The sequence below is a fragment of the Cygnus olor genome, chromosome 2 (genome assembly GCF_009769625.2).
Source record: "Cygnus olor isolate bCygOlo1 chromosome 2, bCygOlo1.pri.v2, whole genome shotgun sequence".
NCBI lineage: Eukaryota > Metazoa > Chordata > Aves > Anseriformes > Anatidae > Cygnus > Cygnus olor.
Window position 1 is genome coordinate 109,393,155 of NC_049170.1, and position 13,376 is coordinate 109,406,530.

General features: G+C 46.0%; 1 protein-coding gene across 1 annotated transcript in view; it reads right to left on the reverse strand.

Annotated features, from left to right (window-relative positions):
- Positions 1–632: 632 nt before the first annotated feature.
- Positions 633–13,376, reverse strand: part of EMILIN2 (elastin microfibril interfacer 2) — a 40,379-nt gene continuing 27,635 nt past the window's right edge. Inside the window, exons 5-8 of the mRNA XM_040550130.1 lie at positions 12,556–12,888; positions 11,953–11,991; positions 6,194–6,328; positions 633–5,423 (exon numbers count right to left, since the gene is read on the reverse strand). Coding sequence (XP_040406064.1) covers positions 5,086–5,423; positions 6,194–6,328; positions 11,953–11,991; positions 12,556–12,888 — 845 coding nt within the window. The 3' untranslated portion in view covers positions 633–5,085. The remainder of the gene's footprint in view (positions 5,424–6,193; positions 6,329–11,952; positions 11,992–12,555; positions 12,889–13,376) is intronic.

Sequence of the window (13,376 nt, forward strand, 5' to 3'; positions counted from 1 at the left end):
ATGCTGAGCTGCACGACAGCGAGGATGGGGGCTAATTAATGCCTTGCATTCACACAGATCTTCCAACAAGGTATGGTTAACGGTGCATTGGGGTAATTAGAAGTAATGCTCAGCCACCTCCTTGTGAGTGCTACATGTGCTTACAAGTGCAAGTCCTCACTTCTAAGAGAGTGGGGACAGAAAGTTCTGACTAAACTTTCACCTCGTACTGCTAAAGTCCGTGTGAAGGAGCAGGTAGCTGCACGTCGTGCTTACCCCAGCACTGAGAATCAAGGCACTTCGTGGTTCTTCCCAATCACTCCTCCTTCATTCCTCCCCTGCCTTTTCCTCGTTCCTAACCTCTGTTCTCTGCCCTAATATTTTGTCTGATACTACTTCATCCCCAAAAGTTTTGGGGAGTGAAATAACCAGGAATCAGGGCACTGAATGAGGAAGTCTGTTGGCAGAACTTCTATGCTGTCTATCACAAACCCTATATAACAACGCCTGAGACTGAATTAAATACTTAACCCATACATGCAGGCTTGGCTACGAAGCCAGAAACTGAAATTTTAAAGGTGGTGGAGGAAAGAGCAGAAGTTTTGGCTTACAGTATTGCTGTACTCACCGGAAAGCAAAAGAGTATCAAGACATCACAAAACAGGCAGGCTTTATTTGGACATGTCAGCAGTTGGCTTCCTTCCATCAAACAGTTTTCCTCATGTTCTTAGGTATCAGACCCTGTACACCCATGTATACATGCACAAACAAAGCATATGCTCAAATGCACTTTGAAAAATTACTTTTTTTTTTTTACAATCAAGATAGCAAAACGGATAAATGCCAAAACCTGCTTATGTATGAACGTGTTATAAGATGCTCTTTGAAGTCTCCCATGTACAACAACTTGGCAGAGCAGTTCTTTTCCATCTTGTCTAACATCTGCAGGGTACATTGCAGGAGGTTCGGTGCATGCAAGTCTGCCTTGTGATGACAGGACGCGGCCCCAGGTGTTCCCGGTAGCTCGACACCGTGAACTCTGCACCTTTCTCTGGGAGCCAAAGTGTACCTGCGGTGCGTGTCTCAGTGAAGCAAACGTCCCTCACATCTCCAAGCTGACGCTGCGTGAGTGCATTTGTGGTTTTGGTGGACCATTCGTATCCACTACCATGCCATACCGTAAGGACTGACTTAGCAGCTGTAACTTGCTTCCAAATGCAGGCTGCAGCCTTGGGAACCAGTTCCCTCCTGAGGCTAATCTGCTTGCGGTTAAGGAGCCCTTTACCTTGCATTCCCAGCACATTTGAGCCTTTTAAAGCTATAAAGGGTGCTCACGTATGCTTTGGGCCAAGTTGCCTTCCCATGCCTTCTACTTACAGGTGCACATCTTTGGCTGTTTGTAATGTTCCTGGAGTGGCTGGCTGTCTCCACCAAGTTAACTAGCTCCTCTGTCTGCTAAATTGCACAAAGTTGCTGCAAGTAACCTGGGGTAGGTTGAAAGGTGACGTGGTGGAAGTTGGTGGAGACGTCCATGGCACGCAGCCACTGCTTTAAGTGCTCAGCAGAGTGATGTCTCCACTGTCTCCGAAGTCTAAATGGCAAATGAAAATAATGAGGTAGTTTCACGTTTTGTGATGGAAAGTTGCAGTCCCGCTTTGCTCCAAGCTTTCCTATGATTTTCTGTGCTATGATTGATTTTTAATGGCTCTCTGCTGCCCTTCCCGTCTGCTCTAGGATGCGCTGTGTTTGGCCAGGGCAGTCGGTCTCTCTCTGGCTGGTACCACCGGTTTGTGAAACATGCAGTGTACCTGCCTTAGCGCTTCAACCTACACTTTTTTTTTTTTAAGGTGTTCTTATTTTCAGATGCTTCCTATTTGAGGTAGTGGATGCTTTTCTATGTGGTAGCTAAATGAACCAACAGTGTGAAAAGGTTCTTTCAGTGCAGGCTATTTCCTTGGTTTGTTTCTGATTCCCACTGAAGATGTGAAACCCTGTTGGTGGGTTCGGGGTATTCTGAGCAGTGCTCTCACCCCTTTCCTTTGAAGCTGAGCTGTTTCGTACAGAACAAATCCTCAGTAGGCCCATGAATTCATCTGTGCCTGAGTCTCTTCCAGCTGCTGCTAAATTTAAGGATCGTTTTAACCAAGCACTGACTGAGGCAGCAATTGGCAGTCTGATCCCTCCTCCCTTTGCTGTTCAGGGGCTGCAGCACTGCAGTCTGCCCAGCAGGGTGAATAGTCCACCTTGAACGCTCCAGTAAGGTAACTTTATTAAGAGAAAATGAGCCACTTACCCTGATTACAGCAATTACCAAAGAAGCAAGGCAGTGGTTCCTCATCAGAGTTCATAGCTTCAACCACTGTGCTGCTAGAGATGGTGGATGGGGAGCTAGGTCTAAAAGCTGTTCTCAAAATATGCCTCAGACTGGGTCCTGCTGTGACATACCTTAGAGGGTGCTTTACAACCAGGTATAGATCCTGGTTATGTTGCGTTGTATGGGTTCAAACAATCCCAGCATCGTCAGCAGCAGATCCTGGGCACAGGGAGAAGCTTTCTGTTAGAAGAGAACCCCGTCCAACAGCAGAACTGGGCTCATGAGGGTGCGTGTGTTGGGCTTAGAAACCTACCGGAGCAGTCAGGTAAGAATTAGGTGATGAAACGTTTGTACCTCTAGCACTAAACTTTCACCGCTGATTCTTAAAAATATCTCACTTGGAGGTAGGGGGGTGGAGAAAAAGGAGGTGGTGTTTGCCAGCAAGGTCTCCCTAAGCGCTCAGCTCACTATGTTTGTTTCCATGAGTCATTTTTAGCACAGGCAACAATAATGTAACAATACTTGAGTCACACACAATCTGAAGCCAACTTCTTAGAGAACACAGCTTTCTTGAGAGTGAAAAATATCCTAAAAGGAAAAGAGCCCCTATGGCTTTCATACATAACAAGAATTTGTTAAATATATATATACATATATATGGTTGATGTAATTAGCTTTCAGAAGAAAAAGTCTTTCCTGTCTGTCCCTCCAACTCAGAGACCTAGAAAGGCATGGGAGAGCAGCAGGCTGTTGCTTTGGGACAGAAGAAAACTGAGCCCCTCTTGAACGAGGGGTGCTCCAGCCCAGATCAAGTCAAATGTGCAGGGAAATGAGGGGGGGGAGTGGCTCCCTTCACCGGGCTCTGCAAGTTCACCGGGTCCCTGAAGCAGCTGCTCCTACACAGACAGCCTTCCTGCTCCACGACACATCCAGCCCTAGCTGCTGCTTATCAGCAACACCCCAATTTCTGAAAACCAGGTGCCAGGAGATCTTCCTAAGCCATGCGCTTTAAAAAAATCCACTCGCAATTTCCTTCCTGTGCTCGCCCCACCACCCCTGCCCGGCACAACCCTAGCTGCAAAGGGACTGATGCAGAGCTCCTCTGGGGCCAGAAAGCTTTTTCTGTCTGCTTTTCTCAGAGGCAGCTCAGCTTCCAGGATGTGATAGTTTGTTGTGGGAAGGCCCCATCTCATCGCCTGGAAACAGGGTTATTAGGGAGTATCTATTCCAAAACTATGCAGCAAAGGCGTGAAGTCTGCATTTGACCTCCTCAGATGGGGAAAGGCTTCAGCTAAGTGTACGGTGCTGCTTGCAGCGCGGGGAGTTCGTCCTTCACCTAAAGGATTTATTTGTTCTGAGGCTATAAACAGCTGTTCTGGATTCGTAAGAAGGAAAATATACTACACAAACCACTATGACAAATACAACTCTATATGTGATGAATAGACTATGAAAAAGAGGGCCAGTTTATGTGAGATATGGATGACAGTGGAAAAGCCCTGCTCTTACTGAAGTATGGTTAGATTTTTTTTTCCACCCATGAAAGAGCTCAAAATGTTAACTCCAAAGAGCCAAAACGTTATTTTTGTTTTCTCAATTGAGAAATGGCTAGTGTAAGAAATAAAACATTGTTGCACCAAATGTGATTAAGCTAATAAGCAAGTTGTTCCATCCGTATAGACAGATGCTGAGTGTTAAACCCCACTGAAAAGTGCTGATGCAGGAGGCTGCTAAAACAAAGACTCAGTGCAAGTGCTTGGTTTGTACTTTTGACAGCATTGGCTAAAAAGACTATTTTCCTATAATCTTTTTAGCCAATTTCTCCTCTGGTTTATCTTTTACAATGCAACAAAGAAGAGAACTACTTTTGTAATGCAAATGCTCTAGGAATTCCAGACACCAGCACTGTAAAATTTTTCAAAAGCTTTTCAAAATGATCATTTTTCTAGCTAAGAACAGGTGACTCGGAGATTTCTCTGACCTGTCTTGTTATTTTCAAGCACTAAGCCCGAATCTCAAGAGCATCACACTTCACCGGTTGTCTTTTTTACTGTACCAGTTGGAAATTACTGTTTAAACCCTTCAGTAGCAGCAACTGTGCCTTACACTCACACTTGCCCGTTGAAAAGCTGAGGCAAGGCTAAGTTCTCCTTGCACTGCTGCTGCCACTTGACTGGGCTGAGAGGCACTCGTCTCTTAGCACTGCATTTGGCCCTTAGGGGAAAGAGAAAACTGATGCAGACAAACATCATTTTGCTTTGCACCACCATGGTTAGCAATTGCTTTGAACAAATCATGTGAAGGCACTTGGCCCACCGTATTATTTTAATAAAGCAAGGACTAAGTCATCGTCAGTGTCCAATGTGGTCTCACTTTCTTGCCCCTGCTTTATTGAAAACATGAAAGAAGCTGGCTGCAACTGGAAACTGCAGCAAAGATGTAAACTTTGATACACCACGGACCCTGGCAGAGATAAACTGGGGAGCAGACTGCAAAGGCTATTTAATAGGGAATAGCAAGAGCACAGTGAAGTGTCTACTGAGAACGTATTTGTTGTTTAACAGCTGCTTGTTGTGTTTGTACAGGTAAAAAAGGACTTGGGGAAGGAGTTAATTTAGCTACAGAAACAGGTCTTTTGTAGCTGTCTCTGAAAACTGGGGACAAGGTTTCAATACAGATAATAAACCCATCACTGAAACCAAATATATAAACTGAATATATTAAAGCTTTGAATTTTATTACACTTAATTTCTTCGGAATATCTTACCCTTCTCTCCTGTTCCACGATGGACCTAAACATGGGAAACGGAAGGATAAAGCAGAACCCCACTAAACGTGGAATACATTTCATCAGAGTCTGTGTAGGCCAGTTTGCCTCCTGTCACGACGACGTTTACTTCATCTCCTGCTTTGAGGTGAAGAACGAGGTGGAATGTCCCAGGACCACCACAGGTCCGTTTCCCCGAGTAGGGTTTGTGATACTCCAGCAGTTCCCTCCTGTACCCAGCCGTGTGGAGCTGAGCAACGCTGGCATTGGAGACGGACAGCACTGCCTCTACGTACTCATCCCGCTCCGGCGCCAGCACAGCGGTGATCAGGTAGCGCCCCTCGTACGGTGATGTGAAGATGCCTGCGGAAGAGAGACGGGCAGGGCTTTCCTGAGGTATTCAAAACGGAGAGGCCTGAGTGCGCTAAGCACAAAGACAAACATAGCACAGCACGCGCTGTCCGCTGCTACGCAGAGGTGACTGTGATGAGGTCAGCTTGGGCAGCTGACCAACTGAGAGCGGTCACGAAGGCAACGGGGTGTGCTGAGCTACAAGCCAGACTCTTCCCATACAGTTTAAAAATTTAAAAAAACAGATTCAGTTTAAAAATTTTCCAGGCTTGCGATGCAGAAAGCACCAACACCACAGGTACGTAACACTTAAGTCATGACAGCCCTACATAATTCTGCAGAGCCCTGAGTTTTAAAGAGCCAGCCCGCGGAGGTGTTTTGGGGTGCGTGAGGGGGCTGAGGTGGTTTACACTGAAGTCTGTGTCAAAAGCAGGGAGCCCTCCTCTCCCCCAGCTGCAGTGAAACAGGTGGGTAAGGAGCCTCCCTGCTGCTAATAGCGCAGGTGCCTGAGGAGGGGTGAGGAGCACACAGTGGTCGTGCTGGCAGAGCAGAGAGGGTGGTGAGTCAGGCCTCGGTGTCACTGGCAGCTGTGGAAAACCAGCAGGGACAACGTGTGTGACTGTCCCCATCCTTAGGAAGCCCCTGCCCTGCTGCATCCGGTTTAGATGGACTCGTGGATTTTGTTTAGGTCGACGCACCGCAGCGCCTGAGATGGCATCGACCGCTGGTAATGGGGTGCTACTGCCCAGCTGGCAGCAACGTGGGTCCATTCTCTGCCTTACCTGTGTTGGGGTTGTAATAGTCCCCGTCATTCACGAGCACTTTGTTGAAGTGAACCACGCCGACGTCACTGGAGAAAGGCTTCTGCGTGAGCCCAGCAGAGAATGACACCAGCGAGGCGGCGGCAGTAGCAGGTCCTAAAATGGGTAAGAACATGACTGAGGTCACTTCGGGATGACAGCACAGCCTTTCCCTGCGATGGTTTATAACCCACTGTCTCTGCTCCCACAGATACTCCACTCAGCCTAACCCTGCCACTTGAAGGGTGCCAGAATTAGCAGAATATATTCTGCTGGCCCAGCTTTCTCGCCATAAAAAAATTGACTGAGCACCATAAAATTTCCCCCTTGGCTACGGCCTCCCAGCTCTGGCAGGGGAGCCAGAAAACTGGCATCACCTACGAGCTGCTTTTTTGCCCTCTAAGGAAAAGATGCATGGCTTGTAACTGCTGGAAGTAGCCATCCTGCCACACCTGAATTCGACAATGCTCTGCCACGGAGTGGCTCCAGGATTCAGGCTGCCCCCACGCATCTCTGCTCTGTATCACCATCACAATGGCAGCAGAAGTGCGGAAGGTCGGAAGCTCGTGCCAGCTTTCCTAGGGGAGAAGCTGTGAACAGCTTAGATCTCCTGCTTTCTCTGCCAAAGGCTAGCAAAAACATCTACACAAGTAACACTTTTAGGTATTCTAACAAAGAGAATCATGTCTGGGGCTTTTTTCTCTTTTGCACTTCTCTTTCAGGGAATTTTTCGTTCTGTATTTTTTTCTTTTCTCAGCAGCTCAGACAGACACAAGTATTTCACAGTCTTATCTGCTTACTAGCTAAAACCACTTGTTGAAATACAATTTGGACTATTAGGACAAGTTTTTACTTTTTGAACAGACTGGCATAAAGGCAAGTCTTGGTGATCAACCACATGTTAGTCTTGTTTTAGCTCCCTTCCTTCTAAAGGTTTCCCTTAAGGCAGGAACACTGCTAGAAGCAGTCAGCTCTTGCTGCTTTGATCAGGCAATTAGGTAAACTATGAATACACTTAAAGTTGTCCTCGGCTGCTCCTTCTGTTCAACCCCGTTCAGGTTAGGATCCAAGTCTCTCTGTGCTGTGTCAGCCCTGCTCCTTGTTCTGCTGCCTTTAAAATAAACGTCTGGTTTCTCTCCCTCTCAATCTGACGTGCTACCAGCAAGCAGTGATACAAACGTTCCAATTCTGATTATATCACTTGGATAGAGAAGTTAAAAAGTGACAAAACTTTACCTAAAATGTGAATATACCAATGTTACGTTAGTTTTTTTTTTTTCCTGAATAACTTTGCACGGAGGCAGGGGGACCATTAAGATGCCAGCAGCTTCAGAAATGGCAAATAACCACCATGAACTCCCTTGGGGTCTAGCAACCAGATGCCTCGTGCATCTTTGGGTATCTCCTCATTCAGTATTTTGTCTCACGCTCACAAAGCAGACACAAGCCCTTTTACCTGGCAGTACATGTGTAAGAGCTCCTGTGAGCTAAGATGAGTTTATTCAAAAGGACCAAAATGAATTGCAGGAAGTCTGCTTGCTTCAGGAGGGAGCTTCTGTAACGCTCCAGCCCTTTAACATCACTCTACTTACAGGAAGCGCCTTTGTAGTCACAGCTTACCCTGAGACTCACATCAAATGATGATGTACATCAACTCATTTCTTGCTGGCTGACTCAGAGAGGTTCCTGCAGCCTGCCCAGAAATGCCCTGCTCTCTGTTTGCAATAGCTGCAGCTCACAGTAGCTAAGGATCTGGGTAGGGAAGTGACTCCTGTTCTGCCTCCCCTCAGCTTCCTTTAGATTTTCCTGCACTGGCACTGATTGCTTCAATAGTTGTTAGAGTTTGCTGCTGAAGTCTCATTCAGATCTGCAGCCTTGTTTTTTGAGCCGTCAGCTCAGTTTTATCCGTACTTGTCTAAAGAAGAGATCTTAACTGCCTCTAAATATCCTGTAGGATAGTTCAGTGGGCAAATAGAGAGGTGCAGGAAAGTCACGATGTTTCTATGCTCTCCTCTCCTCCTCCTTTCTAACTGGAGCTGTGCCTGTTTGAAGTTTGCCCAAGTCCTACCGATAGCTCTCAGCAATGCTTTTGCAGATCCTTACAGGGGCCAAGCGCCTTCCCTTACATGTCCCCGCTTGCAAATGCTTTTCTTCACCCCGAGATCAAAGTTCAGTTTCTCTACGCAAGGTCCAGGCTTGGAAACTGCACACTTTCACTTCAGGAGCTAGCGCTGTGAAATTTTAAAAATCAGGAAGAAAATTTCAAAGCATTTGAAAGCCAGGAGCTATAAATGCACTCCTCGTGAAGAAACTGCGAGGCAGAGAGGAAGTTTCACCTTCAATTAGAAGGAACGGGCTGAAAATATCAGCAATTTACCACCACCACCTTTCTTTTTTTTAAAAAAAAAAAAAAAACTCCTCAGTTTGACCCCAACACACCTCATTTCCAGGAACATGGGATGACCATGCAGAGCAGCACAGTGCCACAGCAACACCCAGGAGCCACCACTCAGTGGAGCAGGGCCCATCAGCTCTGCTGAGGTGACCCCATTTCTGACACGGACAGTAACTCATTCAGGGTGTTATGAAGACACGGCTACTTTCCTTTGCTTCAGCCCTTTCTGCTCTTACAACTTCTTTCAAATCACGGCAAGGGAAGGTCTGCCCTGTGGCTGACCCACCATCCCTTACACACGTGTCTGTCCCCTACCCAGGCCTGCAGCCTACTTCTGCGAATTGTGCTGTTCTTCCAAACAAACAGGAGAAAAGCACAGCCACTGGTGCAATTGAGGACATTTCCCTCAAAAACATCAAACATGCTTTCCCCCGCACTAAATCATTAAGGTGTACCCACTAGAATATTCTTCCCCATCAAACAATCAAAAGAAACAAGAGAACTCATTACAAGCACAGCTCGGTAATTTAGGTATTCAGTAAACTCTTTCTTCAAATCAAGAACCACTGACAGCACCACGTCTTCCATTGCAATAAAACTCATGTTTTTACATCTGAAACGTGTCCTGTAGGCTGCAGTCACATGGAGCTGGCTCAGTATCACACAAGTAAGAATGAAAGAGCTCAAACCCACCTTAGCCCTTTATCTGCATGGGCGTGTTCAGCAGCGTTCATACAGCAAAAGGGTTCATCACTAGCTCAGCAGTGTTCTGTATTACACTGCACAAGAAATTCCTCTGAGAGAGGAGCGATCACCCTGAGTTGGAGCTGCAGGGTCAGGGACACCACCAACGCTGCAAACTGCATGAAGGAGGAGGGAGGGAAAGGCAATTTGTGCTTTCAGTGAATTTTTTTTCCCTGTGACCCTCTGCATGCTGATCAGAGCGTCCAAATCCTCTTCTTGGCTCTGTCCTTGCCTAGCTGTGTGACCTGGGGTTTTCTCATCGGTTCCCAGAGCAGTTCATCAGCTAATTTATGAACTCTGCCTCTGCAATTGTCAGCAAAGAAAAATTCTCACGACTGTAAAATTGCCGTGCTTCAATAATATTCGCTGATGATGTTTCTTTAAGTAACTATTGGTTCAACTCCTTTTGTAGCAAAAGGCATTAGGTGGAGCCACTTGGGTCCTAATGTTTAATTCACCTTTGTCATAAACTCGTTGCTTGTGAAAACAGAGCTAATTCCTATTATTGTACCTCACACCTCATTAACACTTGTACATCCCTGAAGATCTTTACCTACAAAGTTATACTGTAAGATGCATCCAAACAGATGGCTAATGCATCTGGAAAGCTCAGAAGTGCTATTGAAAATATGCAAATTAAGCCTCAGCATTCAAGACAAGCACTAACGTGGGCTAGTTTAATACCAGAGCACAGAGCTGGAGCCCTCAACTTCTTCCTGAGTAATGCTTTCACATAACAGGCTAGTCAGAAACAGAAACGAAAGGGAAAGAGAAATGAAAGGGAGTACTCAGAAGGCCAATTTAACAATACATGCTCCTTGTTTTAGGAATCATAGTACAAGAAGGTCTGATCTTTCAGATTACAATTTCAGTACCACAAAATGCTCTGGGCGAAGACTGACAAAGGCATCAACTGCGGTCCTGCCTGAATTAGGTCTTAAAGGTTCCTCAGTGCCTTACCTAAGCATTAAGTTCCTCCCCCAACAAACCCAAAACCTTCCCTTTCCCAGCTGTTAATTTCTACAACACCGTTAGCTGCTGAATTCTTCCCCAAAAGGCTCTCTTTCATTGCTGTTTATAAGCAGCCACCACCTACATGATCAGGGACAGCGGGTGTAAATGCCCCAACTCCACCAAGTCGAACAGCTACTTGTCGAACAGCTATACCTCACCCTCTGCTTTCTATCACCTTAGCTGGCCTCAGGGCTTGCGAGGCATTTTGGGTGAAGTATGACAGACTGGCAGGTGTATCTTATATTGAGACAGGTCTTCAGGGGCACAAATCAGGAAAAGGAACTCCTTGGCTGAGCCTGCCTCTCTGTAGACGTCGGAGTGCTACCACACCATCTGTAGCAACATGTTCCACCAAGCAGCCCTCGTGCACATTGGCTGCCACACCTTGCCCTTTCGACATGTTTAACGTGCACAGTTCACAGTTTTAGCATAAACTTATTAAAATACTGCTGTCTACGAAGTGCAGTAGTATGCATAAAGTGGAATAAGTCCCCCAGGAAATCCATTTATCACAGTGATCTAGACATTTATATTGGCTTTTCTGGCAACAAGATAAATGAGCATTTCCTTACTTCTCATCCCTTTCCAGAAGCCTAATCTATAGCTCCTTGTTCTTCCTCTACTGCAATCCTCAAACACAAAAATATTGCTTTGAGGCTATGGAGGACTTTTAATTAGAAAGTATATATATCAGAATTACAGTATCAACTCTTTACACCTCTTCTTGTCAGTCCCCAGCCTAGTCTTCAGGACGTGCATCTGTGATTTTGTTAAGGATAAAACCCAGGGGTAGGATTTTGGATGCCATAAAGCCCCTCTGTTCTATCTATTTCTGATATTTCCTTCAACAAACTTAAATGAAATCATTCTTTCTGGAGAAAGTGTGGGAATATTCACTTTAACACAGGATACCACTCCCCGGGGTTTGATACTATCTGGAGTGTGAGGCTGTAGGGCAGGCAGCAGCCGATCCATGTATTTATCGAGGCCAACTAGCATGGCCCACACAAGCTATATAGCTGCTTATCATACAAATCCCTAAGTGAATTATGATATTAAAAATTATAATAAAACCGCACCAAACCTAGAAAATTGTATTTTAAGTCTTCCTAGATGATGGCTGACAGTGGGAACACTCCTGCTTTCACTGAAGTCAGGAACACAAATCCTCATCATTCTAACAAAGGTAGAAACTCTCCCATGAGGAGGACCAACTCACGCACTCAGTTACTAACAGTGCTTCAAAAATCTTAGCATTGGCCTCAGTATTAATTTCTTACTAAAGAAATATTGAATTCATTGGAAAGAAATAGATATTTTTCATTTAAAAGGAAAAAAGGTCTGTCTTGGCATTTGCTAGGAAATAAACACTTAAAAAAGCACAAAGTAAGTAACAATAACCCCAAATGAATATTTTTTAAAACCTCAAAACACCTACATTTTCAAAGGATGCAGGCTCTCTTTTAATGCTAAGGTGTAGCAAAGGTGTTAGGTTTTCCTGAACGTCATTTTGTTCTCTCAGCCACAGCTCTCCAGGGACCGATATAAAGTACCCGTGTAAAGCATTTCTGCAAAACAATTGCCTTACCCTGTGAGTCCGTGGTTGGAGGAGATAACTTCGGATATCCTACAAAGCAAAAGTAGTGTGTGTTACACAGTACATAATTGAGTAAATTATGACAAAATATCACTGCATTCTTCTAAAAAATATCCTTTGTTATCAAAAAGCTACCTACCAAAATTGCTACCAAATAACATTTCCTATGAAATGCTCAGATTATTGTTAAACTGAGGCAGTCACAGCAGAGAAAACCAAATTCTTACTACAATGCATTAAATCCACTGCAAGCACTACAGCAAGAAAAAATTAAATTTAGGTTTCCCTAGGGGCAAAGGCTGCTGTAGTTACCAAGGATTTTACATCAGCTCCATTGACCTCATGCTCTGTGCAGCCCTGACGAAGGCAACAAAGCTGGCACTGACCAAGTTTCCCCTACTTCTGTAGCCAGCTGGAGGCTGCCAAGCCCCATTTGCAAACCACCTCTGCCCTAACTCCCGGCTCTAATAGCTCTAACGGCTGTCCACGGAAGGCTGACAGGCATCTGGTAAAGCTCAGTTTCACCCCCCTAGCGAAGGCCTGGCATGTCCGTAGGTCTCACAGGGTGATTCGCCGCTGGTCTGGTTCCCTCACCTGGTGCTCCGGCGTAGCCTTCAGCAATGGGCATGGTGCTTTGCCCAGCCTGGCCATCGACGCTTCGCAGCCGCCCCCTTCCCGACATTAACAGGTTGCCCGGCGGCCCTGCCTCTCCAGCCTCCAGGATGATCCCGGTCGTTCCAGGCAGGAATGGGGCGACTCCCGACCCCGGCAGCGCCGGCCGCGGAGGAGGTCTGGGCAGAGGAGGCTGGAGGGGAGGCCTGTGCCGCGGGGGTTGTATCCTCGGCCGGGATGGCAGCAGGGATATGCCCGGCTGGGGCTGCAGAGGAGGTCTCGGTGGCACCGGCTGCCGCGGTGCTTGTGGTCGCCCTTTGAAAGGTTTGAAGAAAAGGGAAATGCAGAATTATTCGCTTAAAATAGTCTATGAAATTGGTGTATGCATATTCATGGGAAGCAAATACTTCAAAATAAAACCTTGTCTTTCTGCACCGAGCTGGCTGCACGTTACAGCTACCTCCCGCCAGTGGCCTCCACCTCCACTTCATGCTCTCTCTCCTTCCGCTGCTTTGCTCCCTCCTGCCCACAGCTCTTCCCTTCTATTCTGTACTCACACAACACCCTGCACAAGGCAGTCTTGTTCTTACCCAACCCTTTAGCGCTATCACCAAAAAAAAAAAAAAATCCACAGGAAAAAAAGAGTAAATGGACAGTGACTTGGGGATTTTTTTCCCCTACTTTGAAAAGCAATGGATTTAAAATTCCAAATACTCCCATTACTAATATGTTCTGACAACAAAGGCAGAACCCCAGGATATAATTTAGCTGAAAAGCCCTTATTGTTTAAAGGCAAGAGATAC